The sequence below is a fragment of the Megascapheus bottae genome, chromosome X, assembly GCF_031878675.1.
Source record: "Megascapheus bottae isolate mThoBot1 chromosome X, mThoBot2.hap1, whole genome shotgun sequence".
Taxonomy (NCBI): Eukaryota; Metazoa; Chordata; class Mammalia; order Rodentia; family Geomyidae; genus Megascapheus; species Megascapheus bottae.
In genome coordinates, this window is record NC_143547.1 from 132,398 (window position 1) to 153,265 (window position 20,868).

The 20,868-nt window shown below is 41.5% G+C and overlaps 1 protein-coding gene across 1 annotated transcript in view; it reads left to right on the forward strand.

Annotated features, from left to right (window-relative positions):
• Positions 1-20,868, forward strand: part of Wwc3 (WWC family member 3) — a 113,861-nt gene that overhangs the window by 69,123 nt on the left and 23,870 nt on the right. Inside the window, exons 7-11 of the mRNA XM_090325834.1 lie at positions 1,021-1,170; positions 3,824-3,897; positions 15,184-15,426; positions 18,424-18,513; positions 19,751-20,316. Coding sequence (XP_090181960.1) covers positions 1,021-1,170; positions 3,824-3,897; positions 15,184-15,426; positions 18,424-18,513; positions 19,751-20,316 — 1,123 coding nt within the window. The remainder of the gene's footprint in view (positions 1-1,020; positions 1,171-3,823; positions 3,898-15,183; positions 15,427-18,423; positions 18,514-19,750; positions 20,317-20,868) is intronic.

Consider the following 20,868-nt stretch of genomic DNA (forward strand, 5'->3'; position numbering starts at 1 on the left):
AATCCTGGCCAACTCCCAGGTGGCCCTTCATGACAGAGACACAGAGAATTTACCCTGCAAAGTCAAGTGAGACTACCTGCCTATATTCTCTGAAACTGTTGTGGGCTGCACTGGGAAAAGCTACTTGGTTACTTTGCTTGGAGTTCCCATCATGGAGGCAGGAGATACAATTTCTAGAGGAGTCTCCTGCCCCACAATCTTCTTTGTGATCTCCACAGCTTCTTCAACTCTTAGAAGCTCTAAGGAGAGGCTTGAGAAAAAGTTCTCTTCCATTAAAATCAGCTTGACTGTGTGTGTGTTGGTTGTTGTTTTATGAACTTAATATGACTAGCTCCTTCCAAGGGGCCTTTGTCTTGATTTTGACCCAATTATGTGAGTTCTATTGCACTTACACATTCTGGGTCTATTATCTGAAGTGATAACTGAAAGTGAATAGGTGAACAGGTTCAAATGTCTAAAAGAAATGGTTAAAAATCAGATTTCTTAAACTTCCCATGCAAAGGGGTTGCATGTGGTCAAATGCATACTTATTATAATTTTTGGCAAGCATTCATATGAGATTACTTTTGACTGTATAATTATGAGTGAAAAATCAGGTTATAAAACTGTATGAGCATTGTCTGGAGCTTTTTTGCATCTTCTGTGGTTTATCTATAAAAATTTTGAGAGGACCTGCATCTTGCCAGAGTCCTTTACTCATTGAACTTCTTGAATAGGAATGCTTATTTTTTATTTAGGAAATACATACATTTAAAATACAGTAAAATGGTACTATAACAATTTTCTTTTATTCACGTCCTGCCAGGAGGACTGAATCACTTTCTTATTTCAGTGACTGAGAATTTTATTAAAAGTGCATGCAGTGAAAAACATGGAGTTTAAAATCTAGTGAGAAAGGGAACTAGAGCTGGGACTAGGGGCTAAGGCTGCAGACCTTGAACACAAAAGAAATGATTGCTTCTAAAATGAAGGGAAATCTTTCCTTCTCTACTTCAGAGAGCTTGTCTTATTCCCTTCCAGAGCCTGGCCAAGCTTACTGACAGCTTCAAGAATAGCTGCTCCATCACTGACTCTCTGCAAGATTTCCCTCACAGCACAGGCACGCTTGGCAACTCTGGCTCCACTCAGCAGTTCTGTGATACCGGCTCTCAGACTGATGCCATGGGGGAGGTATGTCTGCCCTAGTGCGGAGAAACGAATGCGCCCAGAGAAGAGTTTTTGGATTGCATTGCCTTCACTCATTTGCCTTAATGTTACATTTTCATTTCAGAAATATTTTGGCCTTTGTGTCATTAAATGTGAAGAAAAAGACTTATTTCTCATATCAACCTGTGACATAAGATACAATTCAATAGAATGTTACCTTGTGATTCTTAGCATGGGTCAGCAAACATTTTCTGTGGAAGGATCCGTTAGCAAATATTTAGTCTTCACAAGCCAGACTGTCTCTACCTTAAGTATTCAGCTCTGTCATGCGGTACTACATGATAAGTGAGAGAATGGGTTGTCTGTGTGCCAGTGTAACTGTATTTACAAAGTGGGTAGTGGGCTGGACTTGATATCTGGCTTAGACCATCTGGGTTATATTTTGTTACCATTTTTTACTCCTCAAAACTGAATGCTATAAAAATGTCGCTAAAAGAAATAAAGTAAATGGGTGAAAATTGGCCACCTGAAATAATTTCATCACCTCCCTCAACTTTGTTGGTGATGGGGATAAACTCAGGGTTCCACGCTTGCTAAAAAGATACTCTTACATTTGAACCATATCCCCCACTAGCCCTGTTATTTTTTCAGATAGAATCTCAAAGCTGTTTGCCTGGGGTTGCTGCAAGAGAGAGAGCCTCCTACTTACACTTCCTGTATAGCTGAGATTACAGCATGAGCCATCACACCTGGTCCTGTCCCCTTTAGTAATTAATGAGGCCTTTAGTTAACTATAGGGACAGTTGGGAGAATTATCAGCTGAAATTGTGTAGTAAATAATCAAATATATACTTTTGTAAAGGCACTGAGTTTGAAATTGATTTGCCAGTAAATCTACTTGGAAAGCAATTGGGAGGATTTTTTCCTCAGGATTTATTAGGTAAAGATAAAATACCAAGGGAATGCACAAACTCTCTTCCTCCCTACCTCATTAAATGAAAACAGAAAAAAAGAAGAAACCACTTGATGTAAGGTGCTAGTATTCTGAGATTTGGGGATAATACCTTTCAGGGAAAGGATGATATAAATTATGTCTCATAATTTATGTCTTGATGTCCTGTAAATATCCTATTTTCAGGATTACCTTTGTTATTGTCAAAAGCAGATTTGGGCATTTTTGACCAGACACCATCTTTAGTTTAAGGAATATGGTCACATCTGTAACATAGAAGAACCGGAGTCAAAAATGCTTGGCATTTTTGCCTAAAGATTTTGAAGGAAGGAAACAAGTAGAAGACTAATTGAATTCTGGAAGTGACTCCCTGCTGCTTATCATAAGATTAGATTTAGAATTTACAGCTCTTAATTGGTTTGAGAGAAACAGATAAGATCAAAGGCTCTCTAATGAATTTGGTAAGCCATTCTAAAAATGTTAGGTCAAGAGTGGTGGCTGGTTCTGCTACTCTAGCTGTAAATTGTCATGGTTTATGAGCTCCTACAGTTTGCTGGGGCTTGTCTTGGCTTGGCAGCTTTACAGCTGTTATCTTGGTTTAACTAGTTTTGTGTGTGTGTGTGTGTGTGTGTGTGTGTGTGTGTGTGTGTGTGTGTGTAGGATTTTGTTACTTTCAGGATACCTGGTATGAAAATATTTAATAGTTATGTAATATTGACTAAAATATTAATAAACTATGGTAATCATGTATAAATGATTAATGTATGAATTTAATTTTTAATAAAATATTTAATATTTCATCACAGCTGCTGGTCATATTTTGAGTATTTAACGTGTAACTTTAAAATGTTAATCCCCTCACTCTCCTGCCTTTTATGGCTTGTTTTCATGACTACGACCTTGGAAGGGATCTTTTACCTCTTACCTACTAGTCTTTCTTCTTCAGAATTTGAAACTGCTTAGTAGATTATTACAGTTGCCTCTCAGTATCCACAGCCAGAGCCCTCCTCGGATATCAGAATCTACACATGATTGAGCTCGTTACGTAAAATGGAATGGTGTTTGGAACATTACCTACACACTTCCTCCCAGACACTTAAAATCTTCTCCAGAAGATTGCTGTGTTCTATTGTTTGGGAAAGAGTAATAGGAAAAAAAGGTCAACCATTCCTAACTACAAGTTTTCGTATAATTTTCTATTATCTTTAGATAGTTGTACAAAGGATTTTCACTGTAACATGTCACCCTTTCTGTAGCTATAATTTTGATCGTCGGGTGGTTGAATCTATGGATATAACTCACAAATGTGGAGGAACAGTAGAGTTAGTGTTTATTGAAGTATTGGAGAGTCTTTATTTCAAAGTTAAATATGATTTTTGCCTTTATATCAACTTACACTAAGTAATTTCCTGGTTTCTAAAAAAGGGAATTTGTTGTTATTAGTAATTATATGATAGATGAATATACTTGCCTTACTTATAAAACAAAAACAATACTGGTTTTAAGGAAGCAAAGGTCTTCTCAGTTTGACTCCTAGCCCTCACCAGTCCAAGATAGCAGCAGAGTATAATTTGGAGTGTTCTCCCCTAGGGCTTTGAAAAAGTTAAATTGGAAGACAAATTAAAAGAATATTCTTTGTGATTGCTGAAAGTTTAAATGAATTCTTTATATTTTGAAAATACGGTTTTAATGTCTTTCCCCTTTTTTGTTCTTTCTTCTGGGAAGTTTGTCTTTGATGATAAAACAAGACTTGTAGACCGAGTCAGACTTAACTGGCAATATGAGGAAGCCCGAAAGAGGTAAGAAGCCCATTATTGCAATTTTGACTTCTGCTCATTTCTTTTCTTTCATGGAAAAAAGTTTAATGTCCATCCAGCATGTGGTTATTCACATTTTACTGGAAATCAGTGTCTGTAGTAATATAAACCCAAGTACCTTCATTTTATATGTGGCTTCTTAATACACATGGCAGACTTTTTTTTTTTTGCCAGTCCTGGGCTTGAGTTCAGGGCCTGAGCACTGTCCTTGGACTTTCTCAAGGCTAGAGCTCTACCACTTGAGCCTCAGCACCACTTCTGGCTTTTTTCTATATGTGGTACCGAGGAATTGAACCTGGGTCTTCATGCATGCTAGGCAAGCACTTTAACCACTAGGCCAAACTCCCGGCCCCAAAGACAGACTTTTTTTTGTGGGTCATGGGGCTTATACTTGGCCTGTGCATTGTCCCTGAGCTCGTCAGCTCAAGGCTACCACCCTACCCTTGAGCAAAGCCCCACTTCTGTTTTCTAGAGGTTCATTGGAGGTAAGAGTCTCAGGTCCTTTTGTGCCAGGGGTTGGCTTTGAACCTTGATCCTCAGATCTCAGCCTCCTGAGTAGCTAGGATTACAGGTGTGAGCCACTGTGCCGGCTAAACTTTTGAGTGTACTTAAAATATGGAGTTTTTAGTACTGCAAATTTATGAAGAGGTGAGTCAGAGTAGAGGCTTTTACAGCTTTCTTCATCATACCAGCTATTTCTGAACTCCAACAGGCAGTGTCTGTCCCTCAGACTAGTGTGATAAAACTGTCCTGTCATCTTTGTGGCTCCTACTGCCTAAAGGTCAGCGCAGAAAAGCACACACAGCTTAGGGTACAAGCCCTTTAACTAAGTATTAGGTCAGCAAGTGACAGCAGCACCTAATCCATTTCATTTTATTGGAGAGAAGTGACATCACCTATGTTGACATGCATTGTGACTCTCTTGCTTTCTGCAAACTGAGATTTAGCAGTTTGTGGATTGACTTTTTCTTTCCTTACCAACAATGCTGCCCCTAAGCTTTCACCATAGAACACAGGCCAACCTGAGTTTTCCCTAGTCCTCTCACAGCAGTTTTTCTGGTGTGATATTTTTAGTGTGTCACATTTTTCCTCAGGGGTTCAAGATCCCCATTTTCAGTATTCTGACCCTTCCCTGGATTACATGCCCTCTCTTTAGACATTTCATCTCTGTTATGCCTTCTGGAAAGAGTCTGAAAACCAAATCCTTTCTAAATATATGCTTTAGAAAAGTATGAATTAGGGGCCAGGAGCATGGCCTAGTGGTAGAGTGCTTGCATAGCATGCACGAAGCTATAGGTTCAATTCCTCGCTGTCGCCACCACAGACACAGTAAAAGCCAGAAGTGGTACTGTGACTCAAGTGGTGGAGCACTACCCTTAGAAAGCCCAAGGACAGTGCCCAGTCCTTGAGTTCAAGCCCCAGAACTGGCAAAAAAAAGTATGAATGGTAATTTCTTAAAATGTTTCCTTAGTCATAAATGAACTGCTATCTTATTATTTTGAGAAAAACCGAGCAGAAATCAGGTGAGACGAGGGGTTCCTTTATGGAAGCTCAGCTCTTGGGATTGCTCAGTGTACTTTAGAGCTCATAGAGTCTGGAAATTGACTTTGTAGAAACTGTAAAAATAGCAGCAAAAGCAAACCATCTGACTCTGGCTACTGGGCCAACTTCAACTGACATGGCCTTATGTTTCTAGGAGGTGGTTCACTCCATCTTCCTGGCTCTTTAGGGTATACTCATGGTGGGCTTTTCAGTCTGCCTATAGAATGTTGCCAGTTGACCAGTACTGATTCCCTTTGTGGTCACATTCTTCATTTTTCATGCATTCTTTCTCTTGCTTGTGCGGGGCAATTGTTTCTTCTGACTCCTCTTCTGCCTGTTTGTGCCTGTTTGGAAGTGGAACTTCAAAGTGTGGGTGCTGGAATTTGCTGTGCTGTATCAAACACAGAAAAGAGATTATTGCTACACTTAGGACCATAATTGTTGTGTGTGTTGCTGTGACATTTACCAAACATAGCAAGTGACCTCTTTGCTTTCTACAAATGGTGTCAACACAGAGTAAGCCACCTTTTAAATGTCAAGTAATATATTTGGGAAAAGTTGAGTGTTTAAGAAAATTACTCAGGGAGCATACACCGTATTTCCTGATTGCTTTTGAATGAAAGTATTATTTCAAGATTGCCAAAACATTGAGCAATGTAATGCAGCTACAGAGGAGGGTCCGGAGACCTGGATTTCCACCTTTTCAAGAATGCCCTTCTGGCCTGTACTGAAATGTCTGAAAATCCACGGTGCAGTGCAAGCTGACCTGTGTTGGCTGCACAGGCACAGCCCGTCCCATGAGAGCAGTGCTTAAGCATGTGGAGTGGAACTTAAGCTCATGGTTCATTGTCACAGTTGGGAAGGGGGTGCTCAGAATTTTCCAGTACAGGGCCGGGAGTTTGGCCTAGTGGTTAAAGTGCTTGCCCGGCATGCATGAAGACCCGGGTTCGATTCCTCGGTACCACATACATAGAAAAAAGCCGGAAATGGTGCTGAGGCTCAAGTGGTAGAGCTCTAGCCTTGAGAAAGTCCAAGGACAGTGCTCAGGCCCTGAGCTCAAGCCCAGGACTGGCAAAAAAAAAAAGAATTTTCCAGTACAGAGGCTGACTCTCACAGCAAGGACTCGGCTGACCTATGCTGTTGGTAGTATTGAAGCTAAGAAAACTTACTCTTGGGAACTGGGTGCTAGTGGCTCACGCCTGTAAACCTAGCTACTCAGGAGGCTGAGATCTGAGGATCACAGTTTGAAACCAGCTGGGCCAGGAAAGTCTGTGAGATTCCTATCTCCAGTTAACTGCCAGAAAATCAGAAGTGGTGCTATGGCTCAAGTGGTAGAGTGCTAGCCTTGAGCACAGAGGCTTAGAGACAGCGCCCAGGCCCTGAGTTCAAGCCCTCCAACTGGTAAAGAAAGAAAACATACTCTTGGAATTCTGCCTGTCTTGATCGTGAATCTTCACTTTGCATAGACAATAGGACCCTATATGAGCCCTTGCTAACTCACTCGCATCAGCCCACTTCCTTAGGTCCCCACTTGCCCTGTGCCAGTCACATTGTTCCCTTGATTTTCCTAAGTCCTGCTTCTGCTGCTCTCAACTTTCCCTATTAGTATCCTGGCAGGCCTCAAACCTGCCAGGCAAATTTGTGACTTGGTGCCTAGAGTCAGCAGATAGGCGAGCCTGTGAGCATGTTACCTTCCATAACGAATAAGGCTTTGCAGATGTGATGAAGTTAAGGATCTTGAGGTGAAGAAATCATCCTAATTGATCCAGGGGAGCCTAGTGTCATCCAGAGTCCTTACAAGAGAGAAGGAAGCAGGAGAAAATGAGGGAGATATTAACACTGAAGGGAAATGTACTCATTACCTTACATATATAACTGTAATCCCTCTCTACATCACCTTTACAATAAAAAAGAGCGCAAGAAGGAAGCATAAAGGCAAGTGTGAAAGAAGAGACAGAAGGGTAGAAGAGAGGCCAAAATGAGCCAAGGACTAGAGGAAGCCCCCAGAAACTAGAAGAGGCAAACAGATGGAATCTGTCCTAAAACATCCAGGGGGAAGGGTCATGCTGATTCATAGATCTGCAGCCGAATAATGGTTTTGCTTCACCCTACACGTTTGTGGCCAGCAGCAAAACAAAGCTCATACAATGTCCCTGGCTTTGGCTATTTCCTCAGCTTGGAATAGAGCACTTTCCCCAGATTGTCTTGGGAGTCTTTATTATGATTTGGATCTGAAATGTCCCCTGATTGTTATGTGTTAAAAGCTTGGCTGCCAGCTGATGGATGAACTTTTCAGAGGGTAGAGTCTACTTGAATGAAGTAGGGTACTTGGGGTATGCCCAAGATCTTAAATTTCTTAATTTTTCCTGGAAGTGGGATAGGGATGGCACTCTCTCTGGAATTAAAGGAGAGAGTTTCCAGAGGCTGGTATTATGGGGAAGGATCATTTAGATGGTAGATCTTAGTTTTTGACAGTGAATGTGGTGCTTTTAATGGCTTTAATCCAGCCTTGAAACATTCCTGTCAGTAGAGGCCTTGACAAGTTGATCACAGTTACACACTGGCTGCCACCCCTTCTGGTTCTGATCACTTGATGTGGTGGCAGCAGTGCACCTCTCCTGTCCCCTTGGAATCATTATGTCCTGTCTCCAGTCATTCCAGGTTGTTTCTTGTAAGTTAGGGCTTGACTGGTAATTATTACACGACTGAGTTGTAAACTGCCAATCTTCTAATCCAGCTGCAACACTGGCAACTCACTGGATTCAGTACCATTTTCAGGGCAGCCTTACATCTCCTCTGCCTGAGTACATACAGTGAAAGTTAGGGCCAGTTAATGTCATCAGGTTTTATCTTCCCCTATATGAGGGATTTTACTACCATTGTTCTTTCAGAACCTTCTTTTAGATTGCCTCTAAATGAGGCATATGATTAGAACAATATAGACTTTGGAAGAGAGTGGTAGCAAGCAGTTTTCTAGCAAGAATTAAATGTTAAATGGACATTAACATTCCAGGGTCCAGGTGATAAGGCCACAATCAAGACCTTAAAGCTTCAAGGTGCTGCCCATGACTTGATTGGACTCTGATATTTTCCGGATATGAGCATCACCAATGAAGGCATGTCTGTGTACAGGAAAGCATTATTCTTAGCCACCAAAACATTTTAATGGTGGTATTAGCAAAGAATAACGTGTCCCTCCCTCATCATTCACACTCAAGTAGAGAGCATCATGTGGTCTTTTCTCTCATCCTGATAGACTTCCATCATTTTAGTTCCACAACCCAGCATTTGGGTTTTCCTTCTACCACTTCCTTGGGGCATCAATCTTTCAGCTTTCATTTCTAAAATCATCATACCCTGAAAAGTTTAGTTTATCTACTATATTGGTCAGTGATCTCTGGAAAATGGGATCAGTAGGTAATATGGGAGTGGTAATTATAGGAGTTGGCTCATGAGACTTACAGGCTGAGAAATCCTACCTGATGTTTGCAAGCTGAAGAACCAGGAAAGCTAGTGGTGAAATTAAGTTGAATCTGATCACCAGTCATCAGCGTTTGGTAGGGTTGCTGGTCTGTCTCAGAGCCAAAGACAAAAGGACAAGGAACTTCAGTGTCTGATTGCAGGAGATTATCCCAACTTTAGAAGAGGAGGTGCCGGGGCCAACCGGCAGCAAACCAGGGTTCGCAGATTGGGGTTCCTGAAATAGGGGGCAAGGACTAGGAAGAAATAGAAGAGAGACAGACACACCGGGTCCGGGATGTCCACAGTCCAGGTAAAGACTGCCGCGTTTATTTTCCACTCCCCCTTCTTCCCTCCTCCTGACCCAGGGAACCTCCAGGTGTTACATTCATATGGTAAATCTCAGGTCATTTACATAGAATAGGGCCAGAAAACAATAAGACAATATAGCCATCGTCTGATGCAAGTCAAGGTACAGTTTGATTCCACTCTGGCTCCCAACAAGGAGGCATCCGTGGATTGGATGATATCCACTCACATTGATGAGAGAAGGCCTTCTTTACTCCATATACGGATTCAAATACTAACCTGTGCCAGAAACATTCTCATTGGCATACACACAAATATTTTACCAGCTATCAGAGCATCCCTTAAATCAGTCAAGTTGACACATAGTCATCATATTCACCATCTGCAGAACCACTTGTATTTTGCTGTTTCTGACAGATAGAGAAAGATATATAAATATATATATATATATAGATATATATATATGGAGAGAGAGAGAGAGAGAGAGAGAGAGAGAGAGAGAGAGAGAGAGAGAGAGAGAGAGAGAGGTGTATATATGTACCAAAATAAAATATATATTTTGGAGAAGTCTTTCCTTGGTTATCTTGATTTGAGATTGTTTTTGAAAAGTACAAAATTATCAAAATACATGATGCATGACAATGAAGGATTTTTTTATCTGTTCAAATTTAAATTTAAATTTTTTATATGTTCAAATTTAAAGGAAGTTTATAGAGAGAATTCTGTGACCAAACTGCCAGTATCATGGTAACCAGTTTTGTGTTGCAACTGTGTATCATCTGAAATGTACCAAAATGACTACTTTTGCTATTCCGTTTAGGAATGTGTCTTTGAAGGCAGATAAGATAGATTTTTCACATTGCTGGTTAAAATAATTTTGAGGTAAAGTTGGAAGAACAAGTCTTCCTGAAGCAATCCTGATGACATCGTTCCTCATTTTTAACCTAAGAGCACTTATTCTAGAACTGTACACAAATCATAGATATTACCATAGAAACACTCCACCCAGACGGGAGAGTAACTATTGATATATTCAGTTTCTCGGTCTTTATTTTCATTGCCAGGATCAGTCCGGGTGTTCATCATAATGTCAAAAGTCAGTAGTATGATTCTAGTTGAATTTAATAAATCACTTGAGTTTTCCCTTCACTTTCCAATGACTTTGTATTTTGTTTTTGGGGAATAGAATACAGCTTTGAGAAATAAAGAAAAGCATCTTGGCCATTACAGCTCCGTCTTCACTATTTGAGTCAGGGTAAAGAAGCTGGAGAGACTTAGTGTTTGTTTTTTCTTCCCATATTAGGATGTTGTGCTCTGAAGATGTAAAAGTTATTAGGAAGGAAAACTGGGTTAGATAGGACATTGTTATTTATTAGCAGACCATTCTTTGCATGTATGTTCTAGACTCAGTTTTCTTGGATTGCCCATGTGGAGTTCAGCAGAATGCACACTGGTTTATCAGTATGTAATTCAGTCAGGTGAAGTGATTTCATTATCTGTTTAACTTAGATCTCAGATGATATTTTTCTTTAGTCTCTGCTTTCATTTAAATCTATGAAAAATAAAACTGAGAAAAATATAAGAAATATCAAATCTGGAATTGTAATAGAAGTCTGAAGGCACAGATCTCAAAGTTGTCATCATGTCTTGAAATGTGGTCTTAGGATCCATCCTGACTCATCACTGTCAAGTGGTGGGTGGCCTGGAGTTTTGTTTGGTCTTCCAGAAAGCAATATTATTTTAGGAACATGAGATATACACCTCAGAGTTTGTTGATTCAAATAATTTGAGATTGCTTTTGATGTGCCTGAAAAATTTTAAATATCACCAATGTACTTTTCTAGGAAAAATGCAAGTCACTTAAGATTTCCATATGAATTGTGAGAATCTGAATAGTTTCTGCAGCATACATGCTGCATGGTTTAATGTACTTGGGTTTAAACAGAAAAGTTGTTTGGGTAGAATTCATAAGGGAAAGATGATTCCTGGTTTATCTTAAACTTGACCAAGGAATAGAATTTGAAATCCCATGATAAATGTGAAACCTGAATGTTCAGTTCAGGATTTACTTTTCATTTCTTCACTACGAGGGAATAAGCTTTTTAAAGGCATTCGTGAAAGATTATAAACTGCATTATCTATCAAAAAGAAGAACCAATGAAACTATTGACTTGTACAAAAAAGAAAAAAAACAATTGCCAGTTTCAAGTTGCTTTCAGTTCTCTTTTAAAATGCAGTTGGAAGAGATTTTTCTGCAACCTTAATCACAATCTTGCTTTGTTTCCACGTATTTAATTTCACTGAAATGATATTTCAAAGAAAAACTTTTCTGGAAATTGCTTTTCCTTTAATGCCCAGAACTGGAATGATGGCCCTCACAGGAATGGGGCTTTAAGTACAGGCTCAGCTGTTTGGCATGGATATGGAAGAAGGTGCATTGAACCTCTCAGCACATCTGTGTTTAGCTTTAGGCAAGAAGTCTTTTCCTCATGTAAACCTCCCATATTGAAGATACTCCCTGCAGATGGCTCTTTTCCCCAGCACAGCAGACAGGCATATTGTTTGAAAGGCAGGGGAATATATGAGCAATCCATTGTTGAAGGAATCCGAGTGCTTTTGGCTTCCAGAACAGACAAAGAATGATGTGCCTCTCTTGACCTGGCTGAAGGGGTCTCCAAATTTCCACACCTAGAGTATGAATATGAGGAAGGATATACTTCCTAATATAGATCACTTCCTCTTCATAGCTTAAAATTGAACTTGGGATCATTCGCGTTGCTGTGAAATTTTATTTTAAAAGGCACTAAGTTAAGCATGGAAATGCTTGCTTAGTTTTCAGCACAGCCGAAACAACTTTTCCAGATGGGTTGCAAGAAATCAGCCTCATCCGGATCTTGTTTCTGCTGGAGAGGTCACCCCTCCCCATTTATCCTTGCATATTTTTCCTGCAAGTTATGAAAAGTTGACTGCATTGTTTCTTTATGTCTGAAGCAGGCTTATGTCTGAAAGTTGTTCTAAGGCCTCTCTTACCTCTTACATGCTTTTCCTTCATTCTGTTTTCCATCTTGATAGTGTACATTACTTGAGATTTTTCTGGAAAGGGTATGATTATCTGGAACTGGCATCCTTGTAGATACCAGTTATCTTAAAGCTGGCAGGTTCAAATGGGATTGTGATCACCTCACATTTAAACCTCAGGAGACTGGGGTTGTTGCTCTGTGATAGAGTTCTTGCGTAGCATGTGTAAGGTCCTGCCTGGGGTTCATATCCAGAACTATAAAAAACCCTAAAACAATAAATAACCTCAAAAAACTTAAAAAGAGTGAATTTAAGAATGCATGTAGCCAGGTGTTGGTGGCTCACTCTTGTAATCTTAGCTATTCAAGAGGCTGAGATGTGAGGATTGTGGTTTGAAGCCAGCCTGGGCCGTGAGACCTCTGTGAGACCATTATCTCCAATAAATTACTCAGAAAAGCTGGAAATGGCACTGTGGCTCAAGTGGTCCAGTGCTTGCCTTAAGCAAAAAGCTCAGGGACAGAGCCCAGACCCAGAGTCTAAGCCCCAGGACTTGCAAAAACATGCATGTACTTATACTGACAAGTAGATTTGGGTAGGTTTCCATGAACTCACATAGGCTTTCCTATGTGTCCAATAAATTGAAATGAAAAAAGTATGAGGACAGTAGGTTTTCTCATTGTTCTTCAAGTATTTATTTTTAATCTTTACCTTTGACTTGACTTGGTTTTCAGTAAAATGTTCCAGACACTTCATTGGGTAGAGTGTCTTATTTGGCACCAAGTTATTTATGGATCTGCTTGGAATGTATTTTCCTTGGACTTTAGTTATATGGCTGCCATAAATTTTAATTACACTAATTTGGTATAGGTGGACGCTTACACCTATTTGGATTCCTAACCCTGTTCAGCTGCCTCAGTCATTAGTTTTTCAGTGACATGATTTGGCATCTTTTCCCAACACCTTTTCAGGAAATTGCTTTGAGTTTGAAAAGAACTTATCTATAAAAGCTACTGGCATGCAACTAGTTTCCTTACCTTGGAGAACTGAGGTTGAGTAAAATGTGTACATTTACACTATAGTTTGTGTACCCTTTAATGGTTTGATACCTAGAGAAGGAGTTGTATCTGATCCTCTAATCAGACTAATAAGTCCTTATGCTCCTGCGTAGATCAGGCAGAGTCTGTTACTGCACCGTGCAAGACACCAAGTTTAATATATGGTCTACTTCAGTCAGTTCAGTAGCATGTGTGTAGGTCACAGTGTTAAGATGGATTCGGAGGGCTGGATGCAGGTAGGAAATGAGACCTGGTTGGTGCCAGTGCGTCCTTAGGCATCGGAGATGGGTAATCTCAGGAACGTTCCTATCGTGCACCTGTCATTTCTGTTTTAGTGAGAATCAACATCCTCACTAAAATGTGCTTAATGCAGGCTCCTAAAATTCCTAAGGCCAGTTCGCATCCTTTAGACCAGGCAGTGCTGCAGAGAAGGCAGCTCTGTCTGAGAGCAGTGTGTATTTAGTTTGCGTAAGCCTCTGAAGCGCCAGAAGGCTTGTCAAGTGCTGGACTGCCAGATCCACATCCTAACCTGCAGAGTTGGATTCAGCAAATATAGGCGACCTGAGATTGACCTTTGTAAGAGCTCTCAGGTGATGCTAAGGTTTCTGACCCCAAGGACCCCACTTTGCTGCCTTAGAACAATGTCCCTGCACCATCTGTTTTTTGATAGCTCTCTATTAACAACAACAACAACAAAAAAAAACCTTGGAATTTTTTGTTTGGGTATATCTGCCAGATTTCATCCCCGCAGCATTGGGTTCAAGCTGAGTCTGGTATTACTTGCTTCTGGTCCTAGTTTCTACCTGGAATGAGCCCTGGGCATTAGGAGGACCTTACTTAAGGAGCTTAAAACATACTACTTCCACTTTAAAGGAGGCTTTAAAAACACAAGCCATGCCTCTTTCACTTAATCTACACTTACACACCACTTTATGATACAAAAAAGTGATGCAGTCTGTTTGCCAAGCAAGCAGTTGGAAATTCATGGGCATAGGAAGTGAAAAGAGACTTATACCCTGCTGAGGATTGTTATGCTGATGCCTTGGGTGAGGTTGATTGGTTTGCGTCTGACCAGGTCTTTGGCCAACACGCACACTCTCAGGGCTGCCTCTTGTGCTCTCCTGTAGTTGTTTGTGAATGTGCCCACTGTTTGATGCACTTGGCTGGTGTTGAGTATCGTGCAAGGTGATTGCATTCACATCTGACCAAGGTCTGTGAGGCAGGAGGAACGCACAGAACCAGAAGATGCAGAGTGCACATTTAGAACTATTCTTTTCAGAAGCCCCACTTGGTGGATGTGTTTCTTTCCTGTTATTTTTCCAAGGTGTTTAGGTATGGCTGAGGAGGCCAAAAGCTTAAAAGTGTCTGTTGGATGTCTGGTGACAATGTTTAGCTATGGGTGACTGTGGGACATGGAGAAAAGAATACCTTCCTTAGGGGGGAAAACCAAGATGGGTGGGGGGTGTGTGGGGGGGAGGGAAATGGGTACCAAGACATGTGAAAGGGTATCAATGTATGTGAATTAACGCACCTTCTATCTGGCAAATATCATGTAACCCTTTTACTAATTACAATAAAAAAAAAAAGAATACCTTCCTTCTACTCTGGTATGGCATGATGTAAAAAAATAACCTACAAATCTATAATAACATAGAATATGGGTGTCTTGAGGACTGCTAGCCTTTTTGTCCATTTTTTTAAGAAAACAAACACGATGTAATTATTGTTGCCTCAAATCTTAAACTAGGAGAGATTATACAAAGCATCTTGCACTGTTTCCATAACCTATCATTTTCAAAATCAGTAATGGTATAGAGAATGTTTGAGAACTATTTCCTTTTTCAGTTTGGTGGTATCTCCCTCACCCTTGTCTCTCTACACACAGAGTCTCCAATATTCAGCAGCAGCTGGCCCAGCTTGCGAATGAGTCATGGCCAGGCATGGCAGAGGCTGACAGGGACCGGCTGCAACTCATCAAAGAGAAGGAGGCTCTGCTTCAAGAGCTGCAGCTTATCATTCAGCAGCGAAGGTCCACAGAAGACATGGCCCGGTTGGAGGAGGAGAGGAGGCGCCTGGAGGAGGAGATTCAGCGTGCACGAGCCACATCTGCACAGGGTGCCACAGAAAGGTTGGTTGCTCTCCAGAGGTTCAAGGGCAAATGAAACATGGCTTCCAGTGAAGAGCCAACTGGTAAAACCAACTAGATGCTGTGGATACGGCTTGCGGGTGTTCATGTTTACTGCAGGTTGAGTATTCCTTATCTGAAAAAAAAACAAGCCCAAAAGTGTTTTCAGTTTTGGGTTTTTTTTTAGATTTTTAAAAAATTACATGGACCATACCAGTTGAAAATGCACCATCTGAAAACTTCAACTCAGAAATGCTCCAAAATCCAGAGCTTCTTTGGTATACTTGGGACTGACTGTTTTCTAAAAGTCAGATGCTCTACTTCCACTTGAGCCATACTGCTACCTCTTTTTCAATTAGTTATTTATTATGCCCAGACCAGCATGGGCTGCTATCCTCCTGCTTGTGCTTCCTCATGCTGCTGGGAGGGATTGAAGAGCATATACCTCTTTACCCAGCCATTGGGTAGCTGGGATATCAGGTGAGTATCACCATGGCTAGATATTGGGTGAGATGGATTCTCATAAGCTTCTTTTGCCTGAGCTGGCTTTGAACTTTGATCTCTTGATCTCTGCCTCTTGAGTAGCTAGGATTAAAAACCTTAGCCATCATAGTTGGACAAAATTCAAAACTTTTAAATAGCATTGAGTGATCAAAAACTTAAGGTTCCACCAATATTTTGGATTTTAAAATTTGAGACTAGGGTACTTAACTTTTACTGAGAGCAGCTACTTCTTGGCACGTTTCCTTGTCAAGTAGAAGGGAGTGGGGGCACGTGCCTTCTGCACCATGTGAAGTGGCAGCTGCTCCCCAGGGTTCCTGAGGCTCCTGGTACCTGCTCAGAAGTAGAGGATGATGGAGAAGAGGGACAGAGTGAGGAGAGACAGGTGACATATCATCTCTTTTGCACCCTTTCTGGCCTAGATGCTTGATGCGTTTGCCTGTGTTTGTGGACAACACACCCTGGGCAGGCTTGGGGGTGCTGGCAAGAGCAAGATGGGTGGCAGTGCAACTCAGAAGCAGGGAGATTCTGTTGCCATGGAGAATTCTAGCTACATTCTGCTTTTATCTCTGACTTCGATTTCTAGCCAGGAAGCTTTAGTACTGGGGTTTGAAGACAGGACCTTGTATTTGCTAGGCTAGTGTTTTGCCACTTGAGTCATACCTTGAAACTTGGTTTTTGCTGGTTATTTTGGAGATGGAATATAAGGGTCTTTTCTGCCCAGGCTGGCCTCAAACTATGATCCTCTAGATCTCAGTCACTTGAGTAGCTGGGATTACATACGTGAGCCACCACAGCCGACTCTATTCTTTCTTTTGCAGTAGGAAGTCAGCAGCCTTTTGTGGGTCTATTTCTGAAGGGATCTGTTCTCAGTTGGTTTTATGGGCTCTTTCAAGCACAGCGCACATGAAACCAGTGTCTTTTGTATTCTTCTTCCCATATGTTTTTGGGTCAGTCTTGGAGCTTGAACTCAAGGCCTGAGCACTGTCTCTGAGCTTTTGTGCTCAAGGCTAGCACTCTACTACTTGAGTCACAGCTCCACTTTTTTTCGGTGGTTAGAGGTAAGAGTCCCACAAACTTTTCCTGCTTGGACTGGCTTCAAACTCTGATCTTCAGATCTCAGCCTGAGTAGCTGGAATTATAGGTGTGAGCCATGGGCACCTATCGCGCACCGACCCTCGCCTGCAAGGATCCGACACACGATACAGGTTGCAAGAAGCTTCTTTATTCTCCTGGTTCTCCCTTCTTTTTCCTCCTTACTCCGGGTATATATGTACAAGCCCACCAATAGGAATAGGCCGCCTCAAACACTCCACCAATCATCTCCTGCCACCCACAGTACATGCACCTGGCACTCGCTCGATCACGCAGTAAAATGGAAAACAGCACGCTTCCGCACATGCACAACGCAGGCTTCCACTAAGCAGTAGGGGCGCATGGGCAGCCACGCCTGATTGCGTCAGACCCCCATTCCAGGAAGTGAAGGTATGGCCGCCAGGTCCGTGTGCCGCTTCCCACAGGTACCTGTCTAGAATTTAGAACTTTTCAGGGTACTTTTAAAATTAAAGATAACAAAAACTCCATTGTATGTGTGTGTGTGTGTGTGTGTGTATATGTATGTGTGTGTGTACGTACACACATTCATATGTACATACATATGTAACAATTTTATGACTGATTACTTTTTTGAAACAGAATAGTGACAAGAATGATTTGATTTAATATTTTTATAAACCTCTTAAGTTTCACTTTCTAGAAGGCAGCTCATTTGAGCTTTTATATCATTTGTGGTAAACACATGAAGATAATGTGGCTATTTGAGGATATGTAGTTGGGAAAGAGAGGACTACTTAAGACTCTTGAGGAAGTACTGGCAATCCCCTGATGAAATTAAAAACATTGGTTTTAATATATGCTGTACAGGTTTAAAACCAGTTGTGTAGAATCCTTGGTTATGAAAATATTGTTGTGGCCCACTAGTGCCAGGGTGGTAGGTCCTATTTTATTATAAGGTCATCAGAGCTTTATATTGTTTTTGCCTAGAATGGGGCATAGGATGAGGTAGTGGGTTTATTTTAAGGAATATCATTGGTTTAATACATGTTATTCACTTGAACCAAGATTCTAGTCTAGTTTCCCATTATTTTAACCATTTACCTTTCCATCTGTCCACTCATCCCACCTACCCAGTTCATACGGCCATCCTGGCACTTTCTTGCCTATTCAGCTGTCCATTCACCCGCTCATGCTCTCATTCCCCCTCCTACTCATCCACTGTTCAAGCATCTGCAGTGTATTAGGCACTGCTCCAAGTGCCAGGATTGTGTTTTTCAAATAAGACAAAGCAGTGTTATCTTGGCACTTATGCTCTATATACTTGTAGAATTGATAGTCATTCCAACCTAAACCACTTGCGGGGAATCTACAGTTGAATTTCTTGTTATGAAAATATACTCCCTGCCTTTTGAACTCACCAAACCACTATTTTTATATGTGCAGGATTCTCCTTCAGGAAAAAAGAAATTGTTTACTTATGCAGCTGGAAGAAGCTACCCGCTTAGCATCCTATCTCCAGTCCCAGTTAAAAAGGTAGGTTAAAGCACGGTGCCTGTGTGCCTCTAATCATATCAAATAATCTTTATCAAAATGAATTGCAGGAACTGGAAACAAGAGGTTTTTCTTTGTTGTTTTTGTTTTGTCTTCTGTCTTATTTGCTCATTTATTTGTCTTTGGGAGGGTCAGGGGGCACAGAAATGGATGGAAAGGGTAAAAAAGGCAGAAAACACTAGACACTATGTGGAAGATGAATTATACAACTTGTGGGTGGAGACAAGAGGGAAAAACTGGGACAGAGTGAGGGATGGGTGACATTATCCAAAAAGAAATGCGTTCCTTACCTGACTTACGAAACCGTAACCCCTCTACACATCATTTTTATAATAACAATTAGAAAATAAAAGATAGGCTACTTTACAAAAATTTTATACTCGATTATCATGCTTCAGTGACATGTGCATGAACTTTATAATTCTCCTTAGCTTGAACTTTTCTCCTACTGCGAGCTTGGAACCTAAAGTGGGTTTTAAAAAGATGACTTGCTAACATACAACTAAAGGAAAACAAGACCTTCCCCCTCTGTACCTAATGCAGACTAATCAGAAAAAGGGAAATGAGGAGAACCAAATTTGGCTTCAGGATAAGAAGTCTGAGCCAGAAGTTATAGTATATACCTATGATCCTAGCACTAGAGAAACTAACTCAAGAGGATCATGAGTTCAAAGCTAGTTTGGAGTATATAGTGAGACCCTGCCTCAAAGAAACGAAAGAGAGAATAAATAAATCTGAAGCCAAGTTTGTAGAAAGATCTTGTAATCTAATTGCCACTATCAGAAGTGTCCACCTATGCAACACAGACATTTTTATTCTAGTTTTTTAAATACTTATAAGCGAGATCTGGATGCAGAATAGTTGTTCATCTTTGTAAGTATTTGCTGTATTATAGTCATAATGTTAAAGGCTTTATGTGAATTACTCTCTCAGTGACTCCTAACTGTGCAAGGAATGTAGGATATGTTGTTCCCCAAGTCTTCAGTGAGCAAGTGGGAGTCTGATTATACCCGTATGCTCTTGAGCATGGACTCCAACTCATGCAGGAGTCTTTTGTTATTGCTCACTGCCCCCTGGCGTCATTCAAGAGACATACCAACCAAGGTCTGCTCATGCTACCAGGGGTTATGCCCTGCTCAGTTCTGGGGAGAATAAGGCTGGCAAATGGTGTGAAATATCAGCAGCATGTGTTTTTAAGACTTTGGCTCTCTCGTTTCAGCCTGTCTGCCAGCACCCTGACGGTGTCCTCCGGGAGTAGCCGTGGCTCCCTGGCCTCCAGCCGGGGTTCTCTGGCTTCCAGCCGTGGTTCCTTGAGCTCAGTCAGCTTCACAGACATCTACGGCCTTCCACAGTATGAGAAGGCTGACACCGAATGTGGCCAGCTTTTGCGCTTTGATCTCATTCCCTTTGAATCTCTGGGACGAGATGTCCCCTTCTCAGACCCAGCAGGCCACTCCAGCTTCCACAAACAGAGGCGATCTCTGGACACTCCCCAGTCCCTAGCATCACTGTCTTCCCGCTCCTCCCTGTCTTCTCTGTCACCCCCCAGCTCTCCCTTGGATACTCCCTTCCTGCCAGCTTCGCGAGACTCTCCTCTGGCACAGTTGGCAGATGGCTTTGAGGTGCCAGGCCTGGGCTCCCTGGACAGACTGCGAGCACAGGCCTCTGCCTTGGGAGATGAGGATTTACAGGGTACAGTGTCACTTCAGCCACATGGATTTTCTGGGGACGGGGAAGGACCTCGCGAAAGGGGACCCCAAGTGGCCAGTGCCCCCACCATTGGAAGTAAGTGGTGATGGGACTTGGGGAAGCAAGGTCTGAAGTTTGGGGAGAAGTCCTGGGCAGTAGCATTGAAGCTTTGGCTAGCTTTTCATGTCTTCAGTTAGCTATGGATTTAAGAACCTTGGTAGGCTAGGAAGTGTGTGATTTGCTCGCTCACCTTCGTGTCCATTGGGAAAGATAATGGACATGGCCAAAGTAGTCTTTCTTAGGCATTTAGCTTATTTTTAGAATGAAGATAAAGGCAATAACCATATAATCTCCCACATTCAGAAGATGGCAGAGAAGTACTAGGGTCTCTGTACTCTATGTCAAAGTAGAACATTGTGTGTGTGCCCTCACCATACTTGCAGGTGGACTACTATCTGGTTGTAGCTCAAGAGGAGTTCTGTTTCCTTTGTTGCTTTGGTCTTTTCTCTTTATTCATGTGTCCTTGTAGTTTCTAAGGAGGTAATTCTATCAAATCTGTATTCCACCAAATGTGGAAGTAACAGTAACTCAGTCATTTCTACCAAATCCATTTTTCGGGTGGCCTTCAAATGGAGAACTGCTTGGTTA